General features: G+C 47.7%; 1 protein-coding gene across 1 annotated transcript in view; it reads right to left on the bottom strand.

Moving 5' to 3' along the window:
• Positions 1-14,966, bottom strand: part of Otoa (otoancorin) — a 75,141-nt gene that overhangs the window by 54,814 nt on the left and 5,361 nt on the right. Inside the window, exons 6-9 of the mRNA XM_051146986.1 lie at positions 14,743-14,874; positions 11,904-12,139; positions 8,439-8,542; positions 3,006-3,106 (exon numbers count right to left, since the gene is read on the bottom strand). Coding sequence (XP_051002943.1) covers positions 3,006-3,106; positions 8,439-8,542; positions 11,904-12,139; positions 14,743-14,874 — 573 coding nt within the window. The remainder of the gene's footprint in view (positions 1-3,005; positions 3,107-8,438; positions 8,543-11,903; positions 12,140-14,742; positions 14,875-14,966) is intronic.

Here is a 14,966-nt window from a genome sequence, read left to right as displayed (position 1 = left end):
TGTATGGGCTGAGGCAGGTGTATGGGCTGAGGCAGGTGCATAGGCTGAGGCAGGTGTATGAGCTGAGGCAGATGTATGGGCTGAGGCAGATGTATGGGCTGAGGCAGATGTATAGGCTGAGGCAGGTGTATGGGCTGAGGCAGGTGTATGGGCTGAGGCAGGTGTATGGGCTGAGGCAGGTGTATGGGCTGAGGCAGGTGTATGGGCTGAGGCAGGTGTATGGGCTGAGGCAGGTGTATGGGCTGAGGCAGGTGTATAGGCTGAGGCAGGTGTATGGGCTGAGGCAGATGTATGGGCTGAGGCAGATGTATAGGCTGAGGCAGTGTAATGGGCTGAGGCAGGTGTATGGCTGAGGCAGGTGTATGGGCTGAGGCAGGTGTATAGGCTGAGGCAGGTGTATGGGCTGAGGCAGATGTATGGGCTGAGGCAGATGTATAGGCTGAGGCAGGTGTATGGGCTGAGGCAGGTGTATGGGCTGAGGCAGGTGTATGGGCTGAGGCAGGTGCATGGGCTGAGGCAGGTGTATGGGCTGAGGCAGATGTATGGGCTGATGCAGGTGTATGGGCTGAGGGAGATGTATGGGCTGAGGCAGGTGTATGGGCTGAGGCAGGTGTATGGGCTGAGGCAGGTGTATGGGCTGAGGCAGGTGTATGGGCTGAGGCAGATGTATAGGCTGAGGCAGGTGTATGGGCTGAGGCAGGTGTATGGGCTGAGGCAGGTGTATGGGCTAAGGCAGATGTATAGGCTGAGGCAGGTTATGGGCTGAGGCAGGTGTATGGGCTGAGGCAGGTGTATGGGCTGAGGCAGGTGCATAGGCTGAGGCAGGTGTATGGGCTGAGGCAGATGTATGGGCTGATGCAGGTGTATGGGCTGAGGCAGGTGTATGGGCTGAGGCAGGTGTATGGGCTGAGGCAGGTGTATGGGGGCTGAGGCAGGTGTATGGGCTGAGGCAGATGTATAGGCTGAGGCAGGTGTATGGGCTGAGGCAGGTGTATGGGCTGGGCAGGTGTATGGGCTGATGCAGGTGTATGGGCTGAGGCAGGTGTATGGGCTGAGGCAGGTGTATGGGCTGATGCAGGTGTATGGGCTGAGGCAGGTGTATAGGCTGAGGCAGGTGTATGGGCTGAGGCAGGTGTATGGGCTGAGGCAGGTGCATGGGCTGAGGCAGATGTATAGGCTGAGGCAGGTGTATGGGCTGAGGCAGGTGTATGGGCTGATGCAGGTGTGGTGATGGGCTGAGGCAGATGTATGGCTGAGGCAGGTGTATGGGCTGAGGCAGATGTATGGGCTGATGCAGGTGTATGGGCTGAGGCAGGTGTATAGGCTGAGGCAGGTGTATGGGCTGAGGCAGGTGTATGGGCTGAGGCAGGTGCATGGGCTGAGGCAGGTGTATGGGCTGAGGCAGGTGTATGGGCTGAGGCAGATGTATGGGCTGAGGCAGGTGTATGGGCTGAGGCAGGTGTATGGGCTGAGGCAGGTGTATGGGCTGAGGCAGATGTATAGGCTGAGGCAGGTGTATGGGCTGAGGCAGGTGTATGGGCTGAGGCAGGTGTAATGGGCTGAGGCAGGTGTATGGGCTGAGGCACGTGTATGGGCTGAGGCAGGTGTATGGGCTGAGGGCAGGTGTATGGGCTGAGGCAGGTGTATGGGCTGAGGCAGGTGTATGGGCTAAGGCAGGTGTATGGGCTGAGGCAGTGTATAGGCTGAGGCAGGTGTATGGCTGAGGCAGGTGTATAGGCTGAGGCAGGTGTATGGTCTGAGGCAGGTGTATAGGCTGAGGCACGTGTATGGGCTGAGGCAGATGTATGGGGCTGAGGCAGATGTATAGGCTGAGGCAGGTGTATGGGGCTGAGGCAGGTGTATGGGCTGAGGCAGGTGTATGGGCTGAGGCAGGTGTATGGGCTGAGGCAGGTGTATGGGCTGAGGCAGGTGTATAGGCTGAGGCAGGTGTATGGGCTGAGGCAGGTGTATAGGCTGAGGCAGATGTATGGGCTGAGGCAGATGTATAGGCTGAGGCAGGTGTATGGGCTGAGGCAGGTGTATGGGCTGAGGCAGGTGTATGGGCTGAGGCAGGTGTATGGGCTGAGGCAGGTGTATGGGCTGAGGCAGGTGTATAGGCTGAGGCAGATGTATGGCTGAGGCAGATGTATGGGCTGAGGCAGATGTATGGGCTGAGGCAGGTGTATGGGCTGAGGCAGGTGTATGGGCTGAGGCAGGTGTATGGGCTGAGGCAGGTGTATGGGCTGAGGCAGGTGTATGGGCTGAGGCAGGTGTATAGGCTGAGGCAGGTGTATAGGCTGAGGCAGGTGTATAGGCTGAGGCAGGTGTATGGGCTGAGGCAGGTGTATAGGCTGAGGCAGGTGTATGGGCTGAGGCAGGTGTATGGGCTGAGGCAGGTGTATGGGCTGAGGCAGGTGTATAGGCTGAGGCAGGTGTATGGGCTGAGGCAGGTGTATGGGCTGAGGCAGATGTATGGGCTGAGGCAGGTGTATGGGCTGAGGCAGGTGTATGGGCTGAGGCAGGTGTATGGGCTGAGGCAGGTGTATGGGCTGAGGCAGGTGTATAGGCTGAGGCAGGTGTATGGGCTGAGGCAGGTGTATGGGCTGAGGCAGGTGTATGGGCTGAGGCAGGTGTATAGGCTGAGGCAGGTGTATGGGCTGAGGCAGATGTATGGGCTGAGGCAGATGTATAGGCTGAGGCAGGTGTATGGGCTGAGGCAGGTGTATGGGCTGAGCAGGTGTATGGGCTGAGGCAGGTGTATGGGCTGAGGCAGGTGTATAGGCTGAGGCAGGTGTATAGGCTGAGGCAGATGTATGGGCTGAGGCAGGTGTATGGGCTGAGGCAGGTGTATGGGCTGAGGCAGGTGGATGGGCTGAGGCAGGTAGATGGGCTGAGGCAGGTGGATGGTTTCCAGGCCATCTTTGTTTTACAAACATTGGAAGTTTAGAGAATGCCCCACTCCAGGTGTATTGACAAGGACATGGAAACAGACCTTTTCAACTTACCTCTATGGGACTAATGTTCATAATTTCTTCAAATGACAGGTGAACCATGTATCTGCCCAAAATCCATAATTTTTCTGCACTGACCCATGAAACTGAGCCATCTACAGAGAAAAAGAGAAATAAATAAATAACAAATAAACAAGTAACAGCTTCTAAATGGGGAGGTGGCTCAGCTGTTAAAATGCTTGCAATACACTGAAACCCCAACCAAGGACCATGCATGGACTGGACCTAGGCCCATACACAGATGTACCAGATGGGCAGCTCAGGCTTCTTGTGGGTCCCCTAGTAAGGTGAGCGGGGGATGTCTCTGACAAGGACTTTCTTGCATGTTTTTCTATCACTTCCCGCTGGTGGGGCTCCCTTGCCAGGCCACCATGGTAGAGGGTGTGCTCAGTCCTGATGTGACTTGATGAGCTGGCATGGGTACATGGTGGGGAAGCTCGCCTTTCTGAGGGGTAGGGAAGGGGAGATACATGGAAGAGGAAGGGAGGGTGAGACCGAGGGGAGGGAGGAAGCTATGATTGGGTTGTAAAGTTAATTAATTAATTAATTATAAAAATGCTGCAATACAGTCATGAAGACCTGAGTTTGATTCCCCAGAGCCAACATGAGAGAAAAGAAAATGAAAGGAAAGGAAAGGAAAGAAAAGAAAAGAAAGAAAAGAAAAGAAAAGAAAAGGAAAGGAAAGGAAAGAAAAGAAAAGGAAAGGAAAGGAAAGAAAAGAAAAGAAAAGAAAGCAAACAACAGGCAGAGTGGCCTGTCTTTAATACTTGCAGTCCTAGCACTGGAGAGGTAGAGATGGGAGGATTCCTGGGCCTTGCTAGCCAGCCACCCTAACCAAATTAGTGTGCTCCGGGTTCAACAAAAGATTTTGTCTCAAAACACAAGCTGGAAGAGCTGTAGAGATGGCTCAACAATTAAGAGCCCGAAATGCTCTCGTAGAGAACTCAAGTTCAGTTTCCCAGAACCTGTGTCGGGCCACTCACAACCATCTAGAACTCTAGCTCCAGGGGACCTGACCCTCTCCTGTGGCCTCCACAAGCAGTAAGCTAAAGGGTGGAAAGGGACTGTGGGAGACTCCCAGCACTGACCTCAGCCTCCACATACGTGCATGTGCGTTTGTGCCACATGGTGTGTGGTGACCCAAGGCATCTTTGATGTCAGGACTCTTTATGGCATTTTTTTTTAATTCATTCAGCTGCCATCTATTGAGTCCCACTGTGAAGCCCCATGCTACACACAAGCCACAGATAGCCACCACTGAGACCCGCTACTTGACTGTGTGGCACGCAGATCAGTGGACCTGGAACTTGTTAGGTCCTCAGATTTTTTTTCAACAATTGAGACCAGAAAATATAGTGATTTACTTTAAGTTCAATTCTTCAGTCAGTAACCTGACAGCCTACAGCATGCTTGACTCTCTATCGCCACCTTCATTTAAATCTGGTTAGTCATAATAACTAGATTATACCTTAACTACCATGCACTGTATCTGAATGAAGGCAAGCTCTCCTAAGGTCCCCTGGAACCTCTGATTGCCTGGAATGAAGCTTTGTGTGTGTATGTGTGTGTGTGTGTGTGTGTGTGTGTGTGTGTGTGTGTGTGTGTGTGTGTGTGTACACCAAAGGACAACTTCCGGTGTCATTTCTCATTCTCATCCAACTCCTTTTTGGTTTGTTTATTTTTTGTTTTTGTTTGGGGGATTGTTCACTTGCACTCACTGAGCAAGCTAGGCTGTCTGGTCAGTGAGCCCAAGGATCACCTATCTCTCCCTTCTCAACACTGAAGCTATGAACATATCCCCATCAGGCCTGGCTTTTTTGAGTGGCCTCTGGGGATCAAACTCAGGTCCTCAAGCTTGCGGGACAAGCACTTTACCAACTGAGCCATCTCCCCCTACCCCCACGCCGCCCTTCAGATTTGCTTCTTTTGCTTTTGCTTTGTTTTGTTTTTTTATTTACGTGATACTAGGAATGGAATCCAAGACTTCACACTTGCCAGGAATGGTTCTCTGCCACTAAAAAACTCTCTGCCTTGTTTTCACTTAGTTACAAGGTCCTACTCACTTGCCCAGGCTGGTCTTGAACTTGCAATCCTTCTGCTGAGCCTCCCACATACCTGGGATTGTGCTATCAAATCCAGCTTAAGCTGTTTTTTATCTCCTTAGAAGGAAATAATCTCTTTCTCTTGGCAATTCCCAGGGGCGTCTGCGTCACTGAGTTCTGGCATTTGAAATCCCCCACTTATGACATGTCATTAGGTCTTTAAGAACAGTCACAGTCACGACCCAACATGGAGTTTCAATGATCTGGGCAAGCTGAGGTTGCCCCACCCCAGGCCCTTGGTACAGATCTTTACACACAGCATAGTATTGTTAGGGAAAAGGAAAAAGTGAGAACATATGAATCCGACACCAAGGGCTGTTTTGGGAGATGTGGACACTGGCAAGGTCTAAATGAGACAGACATGTCAGCTTTTTCATGGGCTGATTCACAAACAAACAACAACCTTGTTATCTACTCAAGCTAGGGAGTCAGAGGTGCAGGGGCTGGGGGCTGGGGAGAGGGCTCCATGGTACATTGCTGCCTCAGAAGTGCAAGGACTTGAGTTTGGATCATTAAATGGATCCTCAGTGCTCACTGGCCAGCTAGTCTAGCCAATCAGTGAGCTCCAGGCTCAGTGTGAGACCCTGTCTTGCAATAATAATGTGGAAAGTAATTGAGGAAGACATCTGATGTCTACTACCTTTAGCCATCACACACATGAGCACATGCACCCACACCACACACACACACACACACACACACACACACACACACACACACACACACAAATACTTTTAAACTAAAGTGTGTAGCTACCACTGTTGACATCTGGGATGACTGGTGAAGGACAGAACCACAAGGAAGGACCACAACATTCACCAAGATCTAAACTGAGTTGGCCTTTTTCCAACCAATCACAAAGTATGAGCTGCATTTCTGCAGAGCCATGATCCCCAGGCATGGAGTATTTTAATGGTCAAAGTACAGCCCATTACCTCTGGGAAGTTCATGGACTAAGAGAATTTAGGGTTCAAATAGAACGCACTTGAATTCACTGTAATTTAACAATGGAACTTGCCACATCTGGGAATTCTAGAAGGAAAATTGGTTCCTAACTAGAGTGACAATAAAGAGTTGAGTGACCTCCTCAGGGTTATGTGGTGTGAGGTTCAGGCTCCTGGAAGCCATGACTAAAGCTAGGCAGAGTGAATGCACACATGTGTGTAAGACATTGGTTATATGTTGTTTAAAGTTACTCCCACAGGTCTCTTGGAGACTAATTCCAGGGAAGGACTGGCCACCATATCCTGTTCCCCTGATCTGTTGGCTTCCTCTGTGTCCCCCCAAAACAATGAGCTCACTCTCACTCCAAAGCTTTTTTTGTGCCTGCTGTCCCTCACCCTTGAGTGTCTCCCCTCACTGAGCTTCACATGGCAGAGTGAACCTCTTCATCTCAGACTTAATTCAGATAACATTCATTGGGGAAGTTTCCCCTGGTTTCTTAGTTCAGAAACTGGCCAACCCCAGCCCATGGGACAAACCTGGGCCACCAAGTTTCTACATAGTCTGAAAACCAAGAATAGCTTTTACATGGTTGAAAATTTTAAACCACTAACTTGCTGGGCGTGGTGGCACACGCGTTTAATCCCAGCACTCGGGAGGCAGAGGCAGGCAGATCGCTGTGAGTTTGAGGCCAGCCTGGTCTACAAAGCAAGTCCAGGACAGCCAAGTCGACACAGAGAGACCCTGTCTCAAAAAAAAAAAAAAAAAAAAAAAAAAAAAAAAAAAAAAGAACCACTGATTTTTGGTAAAGCAAGAAGACTGTATCAGTCTAAATACCAATGTCCATATAGAGCCTTACTGGGGTAAGACCCCACCCTCATTCACCCGTTGTCATTGACTGATTTCAAGATCCAATGTCTGATGACATACAAGCTTAAAAGGCTAAAACACTGACTAGCTTTTGCATGATGTACGTGTGTGTATGTATGCATGCACATGTGAAGGTCAGAGGCTGAATATAGTGTCCTCCTTGGCTGCTCCCCACCTGATATTTTGAGGCATGGTCTCTTATTTGAACCCAAAATTCACCAACTTAGGTAGACTAGCTAACCAACTTCTTCCAGGATTCCCTGTTTATCTCTCTTTCTCTTTTCTTTCCGTCTCTGTAATGTCATCAGACATAATGAGCCAAGAGCCTATAACGCCCTGCAGACCACCCAAACCCTTGATTGTTCTGGTCCCTTATCTAAATGAGCAGTCATCACACATTCCCCTCCTACATTTTCAGTCATATCTATATCATTTATAATGCCAAACAGAATGAGCATGCTGCACTAACGGTTGTTAACTGTTCAGGGAGCAAGGACAAGTGAAACGTCTACACATGCTCAGTGCACACAATTGACTACACATTGGTAAAGTGCTTGTCAAGCACACAAGAAGACTTGGGCTTAATACTCAGAACTCATTTTTTCAAGCCATCCATGCCTTTCTTTAATCCCAGCACTGGGGAGGTAGGGGACAACGGTTCTTCATAAGTTTGAGGCCAGCCTGGTTTGCTTAGTGAGTTCGAGGCCAGTCAAGGCTACATAGTGAGGCCCTGTCTCAAAAACAAAATAAACAAATAAAACAACAATAACAAAAGCCTGATGTGGTAGCATGGTCTTGGAATTCCAGTACTGGAGAAATGGAGGCAGACAGATCCCTGGGATTTGCTGGCCAGCTAGCCTACCTAGCCAGCAAGCCCTGGATCTCTGAGAGAGAGCCTGTCTCAAAAAGGATGGTGATGATTTGAGGTACAACAACTGAGGTTGCCTTCTGATCTCTACACATGCGTGTGCGCGCGCGCGCACACACACACACACATATACACACAGGGAGAGAGAGAGAGAGAGAGAGAGAGAGAGAGAGAGAGAGAGAGGAGCTCTACACTGTTCCCACCTCCGCCTTGGCCACTGTGGGACATAAGCAAGGTTTTAGTGCACAACTGTCAAATAAATGCACCCCAAGGAATCCTTGCTTTGGTTGCCAAGAACCAACAGAAAATTTTCTAACAAAAACCATCTTATCTCACTTCAATGCACACATTTTACACAGGCTTTAAACTTGTAATCCCACTCTAAAGGCTCTCATAAAATGAAAGACATCACCGCAGAACAAGGACACGCAGCGGTCACTTGTAAGGTAGACACATCCCCATCTCAGAAACTCCAGCGTTTGAAGAGCAGGCTGTTTGGGAAGCGTGGCAGAGGAAATGGAATGAAAATCACAAAAGCGATTAAATCAACCCCGATTTGGGAAGTGAAGCATCTGTCTGGAGGGTGGAATTTCCCTCCAAAGGACTCCAAGCAACCCCATCCCCTCCCTGACAAGCAGGTCTCACCAGTGACGTTGAAGGGTGTCCTCAGGGTCCCTGTCATCCAGGAGTAGAGAGCTCTCTGGGCATGGGCTGAGGTCTGGTCATAGAGGTCTTTGAACACTGCAGATCTAAGACGCACAGACACGGGTGTCCATTAACAACACACAGGTAGATGCCCACCATGAAGGAGCCATGCGGCACTTTGCCAGGGCTGCAGTGCAGAAACCCCTCGCATGCCTTTGCTGTGCTGACTGTTTTCTTCATTCTTCTCTTCCCATTCACAACCAAGCACCTTGCAGAGGCCAGCCTGTGGGTCTCGTCTCTGCTTCCTCCGCTCTGAATTCTTTCTTTGTGTGCAATAACATTTTTGATATACAGCTTACGAGCCCTATAACTCATCTCTTTAAGGTATGTAATTCACCAGCACTCCCAAAAATAGAATAAGGAAAGTTGGGAGTTCAAGGTCAGCCTTAGATATGAAACAAATCTGAGGCTGTCCTGGGCTGCATAAGAATATCATGTCTCAAGAAAATGAAATCATGATACTTTCAAGGAAATGGGTGGAACTAAAAATATTGTATTATGGGAGGTAACTCAGCCTCCAAAGGCAGCACGCACAAATCTTGGTTTCTGACTTTCACATATGCATTGTGTGAGAGTGGGTGTGTGATGGCTGCTCTTGGTTGTCAACTTGATTACATCTGGAATTCACTAAAACCCATCATTGTCAACATTTCCAGCAGCTTATTGTCACCCCTCAACTCCCAGCTCCCCAGAACCTGGAAACCACTAACCCACTTCCTCTCTGTGGATTTGCCTGTTCTGGAGACTGAATCATCTTTTCTATGTCTTGCTTCTTGCTCCTGTAGGATGTTTTCAAGGCTGACATATGTTGGAGGATGTATCGGGCCTTCGTCCCTTTTTATGAGTAAATAATATTCCATTATGTGGGTAGACTACATTTTGGTTGTCAAAGTATCAACCAGTGAATATTTAGATTGTTTTCACCTTTTGTTTTGTTTGTTGGTGCTTGGAATTTAACCTGAGGCCTCACACCATATGTGATGCACCTGTTGTACCAGTGAGCTGCACCCCCACCCTCCTGTTTAGCCTTTTCAGGAACCACCAATTGTCTCCACCACAGCTATACCACTGTGCATTTCTGCCATCACCACAGCCCATCTCTGATTTTTCTAATTGTCTTCAAGACTTGTCAGTCTCTGGTGTTTTGACAAATAACTTCCTGCTCTTGTGAAATGATCTTATCACTTTGTAAGTCATTGCAGTATGATTTGTCATTGCTGTACTACCCCCATGGGTCCAGCCACCATCTTCTCCTTCTCACCCAACCCAGAGGTCCCAGTTAGTAAAAAAAAATCGGGCTTGCCACTTACTTCATAGCCTCTGGAACTGCCCAGCCTTTCAGCTCATCCTGAAAAAACCTTCCAAACTTCTGTGTCCTGGGAGCCTCTCCACTCACACCCAGACCATAAGTACAACTTTCCACATTAGCACCATGACTGCAACTCACCATGTCAATCATCCATCCGCCTTTTCTAATGTACAGTCCCATCAGTCCCTTCCCCAGGCATTCTGTGTGTGAGCATATAAATTTCCCCTTAACCCCCACACTGTCTTTATATTTTCTATTTCTTTCTCTTTCCCTTTGTCTTTTGTTAAATTTTTATTTTATTTTGTGTATATTTCTGCGTGTGCCTGCTTACCTGTATGCACATCACATGTGTGCAGTAGCAGCAGAGGCCAGAAGAGGGCGTCTGATGCCCTGGTACTGGAATTATAAGTGGCTGTGAGCCGCAGGACACAGATGCTGGGAACCAAAGCCAGGTTCTTTGGAAGAGCAGCAAGTGCTTGTTTTGTTTTGTTTTGCTTGCTTGTTGAGACAGGGTTTCTCTGTGTAGTCCTGATTGTCCTAGAACTCACTCTGTAGACCAAGATGGCCTCAAACTCATAAAGAACCAACTGCCTCTGCCGCCCAAGTTCTAGGATTAAAAGCATGCACCACCACCTCCTGGTTTGTTTTGTTGGGTTTTTTGTTTTGTTTTCTTTGTTGCTGTTTTTGTTTTTCGAGACAGGGTTTTGCTGTGCAGCCTTGGCTTTCCTGGACTTGCTTTGTAAACCAAACTCTCCTCAAAGTCACAGCAATCCACCTGCTTCTGCCTCCATGAGTGCTGGGATTAAAAGCAGCCCACCGTCACTGCCACCCCATGGTTAAAAAACCAGGGAAAGTGGAAAGGCACAGACATGCAGACACACAAACACACAAACAAACAAATACATATGCATGCAGAATGGTAAGCATCATTTAAAGAAAAGAGTTTTCACTCCAAAAACTGCTGTTTACAATTCCCTATGGAACACTACTGCCCTAGGGTGAGCCATCTAGGTTCTCCACCCTTCGATTTCCTCATCCATAAGGAAGAGAAAAGGGAGGGCAGGTAGAGTGAGAAGAGGAGAGAAAAATGGGACAAATCACATCAGGGTCAGGAGCTGGAGCCTTCCTGACGGATTAGTGGCCTTGCCTAAGAGACTCCACAGGGCTCTTGTGCCCCTTCTGCCAGGAGAGGGCATGGCGAAAGGACACTGCTATGAACCAGAAAGGAGAAAGATTCCAAATCTACCATGCCTTGACCTTGGATGTCCCAGCTCCCAGAGATAAGTGTGTGTTGTCCAAGGTACCTGACCTACAACTGACTAATATATTCAAGAGAGCAGTGCAGACAGCTAGGATACAGTAGCACTGCTTTTCAGTGTATTTTAAGTTTTTTTTCTTTTTACTTAAAACAAAAATACTGGTTTCCCATTTATGGAAATGAGGCCAAATTTTCTTTAACTCTTTTCTTTTCCATGTATCTATGTGTGGTGCACATGTCTCTTTGCACGTGTGTGGGAGCACGTGAGTGCCCGTGCCTGTGGAGGCTAATGTTGATGTTGGGAATCTTCATTGCTTGCTTTTTCCACCTTCTTCATTGAGGCAGAATCAAGCCCAGAGCTTTATGACAAGCCTGGACTCCCCAGTCAGCTTGTCCTGGAGATGCCCTGTCTTTACCTTCCCAGGCTGGAATTACAGGCAGACTTCCACATCCTCCTGCCATTTACATGGCCTCTGGCAATCTGAACTCTGCTCCTCATGCCTGCACAGCCAAAGCTCTACCACTGAGCCATTCTCCGGGCCCTAAAGCACAATTTTTTTTTTTTTTTTTTTAGTGGAAAAGATGAAGAATAATAAAATCATGAAACAGACCACAGGGCAGCTGGTGGATAGATGTGGCAAAAACTGGACTAGTTTCCAGGTGACTACAATTTGAGAGAGAAGACAGTTTTGATCAAAGCATCTCTCAGCTCTGTTTGAGGTGACTTATGTCTACCTGTGCCCGTTCCCTTCTCCCTTGCTAGATATTAACCTCCTTGAACCCTCACAGCAGACCTTGAGCAGCACACAGCATTAAGAGTTCAGAGGGAATGACTCACAGGTTCTTAAAGGCATCCTCGCGCAGGTCCTGGGGTAGCCTGTCTGTGATGTCTGGCTGCAGCAAGCTGCCTGAGGACCCTTTGAGCACCCTGCCCAGGACCTCCACACACTCCAAGGGGTTCAACACCTGGAAACACCGCTCCAGTATGATGAGGAAAAGGCTGCGGTTCACACCAGGGCTCTGAAGGGCCTCTTCCCGAATGTCTCTCAAGTTGATGACAGTGTCCTTCAGGTCCTGGAGGGGTGAGAGCAATTACAGTCACTGCAGCTTAGTGGCCAAAGAGCATGAGAAGACAGCTTGAAAGAGGAGATGCTTATTTGGTCTGCTAGTTTCAGAAGGATTGCTGCATGGTCACTTGGTCCCATGTCCTTAAGCAGAACGTGACGGGGGTGGAAGTTTGTCAAGGGGGGCTGTTCACTGCATTGCTAACAGAAAACAGGTAAATAGAGAGACCACCACAATCTTCAAACCATGGCCCCTCTCGTAACCTACTTCCTGGCATTAGGCCCCATCTCCTAAAGTTTCCACCACATCTCCCAAAATAGTCCCATTGGCTGGGGACCATGAGCTCATGAGGCATGTTTCATATTCAAACCATTATAGTCACATGCAAGCTGCCTCTTGACTCAACAGTACTGGAAAGGACTCACATTCTGCTTCGTGAAGAAATTCAGGGTCACAGTTTCATATCATGCTGCTAGGTGGGAACTTCTAGAAGTTTCCATCACCTTTGGGTCAGAGGCCAGGCTTTCACCTGCTCTTCCTGTACCAGATGGACTGCATGGGTATCACATCTTCACTTTCATTACATAGAACTGTGGTGTGTCCTCTGGGGTGGGGGCATCCTAGGCACCAGGCTTCACAGGAGAGCAGGATCTTTGTCAGGGCAGGGATGGTGGGCATTTTCACAGTGCATCACAGTTAATCTTGAGAGCTTTACAGTCAATACCTACTGAGGGTTCCAGAAGTCACCAAACCTGCCGTTGAGCTCTATTAGTTAGTGGATGTGTTAAAGAAATGCGTAGTTCACCTCTGCATTTGTACTGGGCCTTTCTATACGTGATCTTCAAGAGAACTGACTTCCTTTGTAGCCTATATTTTGTTTCATAGATCCTTAAAACATCACTCTGGAGAGACCCATAGCTTCCATGGGCAAGAACCTATTTTCCAACCTCAGAGTCAATACTTCCAAGGTGTATCACTAGACTCTCGAAGACTCCATTCCTCATCTAGTTATTAAAATGCAAAATTAATTTTTTATTTTGTTTACAGGTACTATGGATGAAATTAAGAACATTGTGCATCCTATGCCAGCACTTGAACACTATGATAAACCTTCAGAGATTTTTCCTCTGTGTGTGTGTGTGTGTGTGTGTGTGTGTGTACAGTGCTTCACTCTGTAGTCCAGTCTGAATTGAAACTTTCTATGTAGCCCAGAAAATGCCAAATTCTCATATTGCCTCAGCCTCCTGAGTTTCGGATGGCAGCCCTGAGCCAGCAAACCTAGCTTTAAATGGTGACGTTTTTTAAATTTTTTGAAGTATGCCATGAAGATTAAATTAATCCATATGTGCTAAATCCTTAAAACAGTGGCAGACAGGCTATCTGTCTCACGAGACAAAACTGAGTCACTTCTTGTTGTTGTAAATAAAGTTTTATTGGCATATACTTAATAGCAGAATTAACTAATTGTGACTGGGGGATATGGCCTACAAATTTTACATTTTTATTCACTTGTTCCTTGCTGGTCATTCCCTTAGAAAAACATTTCACATATATACATATATATGCCTCAATAAGCATTATAACATATTTTTATAGATTTTAAACTGAATCTATTTTAAAAGCTGAAGTTCATTTCAAAACGAAATCTATTCATACCAAACTAGTGGCTGTTACATTTTAATAGCTAATATTAAAGTAAGACGGATTAAGAGTTAGGAATATAGCTTGTCCAGCACTCCTGAGGCCCTAGGTTTGATCCCTAACACTACCAAAATAATTAAATAAAAATAAATATATAATCATTAAAATGTTTAAATCCTCACAAAAATCCATGTGAATTAAAGCTAATAAGAATCTTAACATTTTAGAGCTGGAGAGATGGCTCAACAATGAAGAGTACTTGCTGTTCCTGCGAAGGACCTCAGGTCAACTCCCAGCACCCGTGTAGAGCAGCTTACACCTTCCAGAACCTCCAGTTCCAGAGAACCCAATGGCCTCTTCTGACCTCCACAGGCACAAGGCACACATGTGGTGCACATACACACGTGCAGACTAAACTCTCGTATACATACAATAAAAATAAAATAATAAACTAATCTTTGGTAAGAAGAAGGAGGAGGAGGACGAGAATCATCTTTCCATCCTGAGCTCACATGAGAAAACTGAGGCTTGGCAAAGGCTTGACTCCATTTTGGAGCAATGATCCACACCTAACTCTCCCCAATAAATGGATGCTAGCCCTCAGCTTTGGAGCCTCAAGGCATTCTGGGGTTTGGGGATCTTGCTCTCTGTGCTGCAAGTGTTACTAACCTTGTTTTGTGATCATTTGTTTGTCTTTATCCTACACTGTAACCTTAAGGACAGACAGGCACAGCCCTTTCTCTCTACACCCACTGCACACAGCAATCACCCTCAGGCTTACCAACTCAAACTGTTAGAAGACCGTCAGCACACTTAGTGCCCATAAGAATAGAAAAATGTAACATGGAGAAACTGAAGGAGAAAAGCCAGGTCCTAGAGTCCCAGGCTGGGGAGGTGATGCAGAAGAGAGAAAGGAGTCAAGAATGGCCCAGCAAATACCGACTTTCCCCGGTATTCATCTGATGCCTCACCAGCCGGTCCCACTTTTCTTCCAAAAGGCATTTCATGGCAGTGTGGAACTGCTGGGCATCGGTGTCCCTCAGGTCCTCCAGCAGCTTCCAGGGCTGGTACAGATACTGCTTCAAGTGGGTTTCCATGACTGCCTAGGCATGAGAGATTTAATCCGTGAGGACAGAAGACAGAGCAGCGGAGCAGCACCATGGCCAGCAGCCTAGCTGTTGCCCTTGACTCACCA

Source organism: Acomys russatus, chromosome 5 (genome assembly GCF_903995435.1).
Source record: "Acomys russatus chromosome 5, mAcoRus1.1, whole genome shotgun sequence".
Lineage (NCBI taxonomy): Eukaryota > Metazoa > Chordata > Mammalia > Rodentia > Muridae > Acomys > Acomys russatus.
The sequence above is the reverse complement of the archived record's forward strand: the minus strand, read 5'-3'. Positions and strand labels throughout refer to the sequence as shown.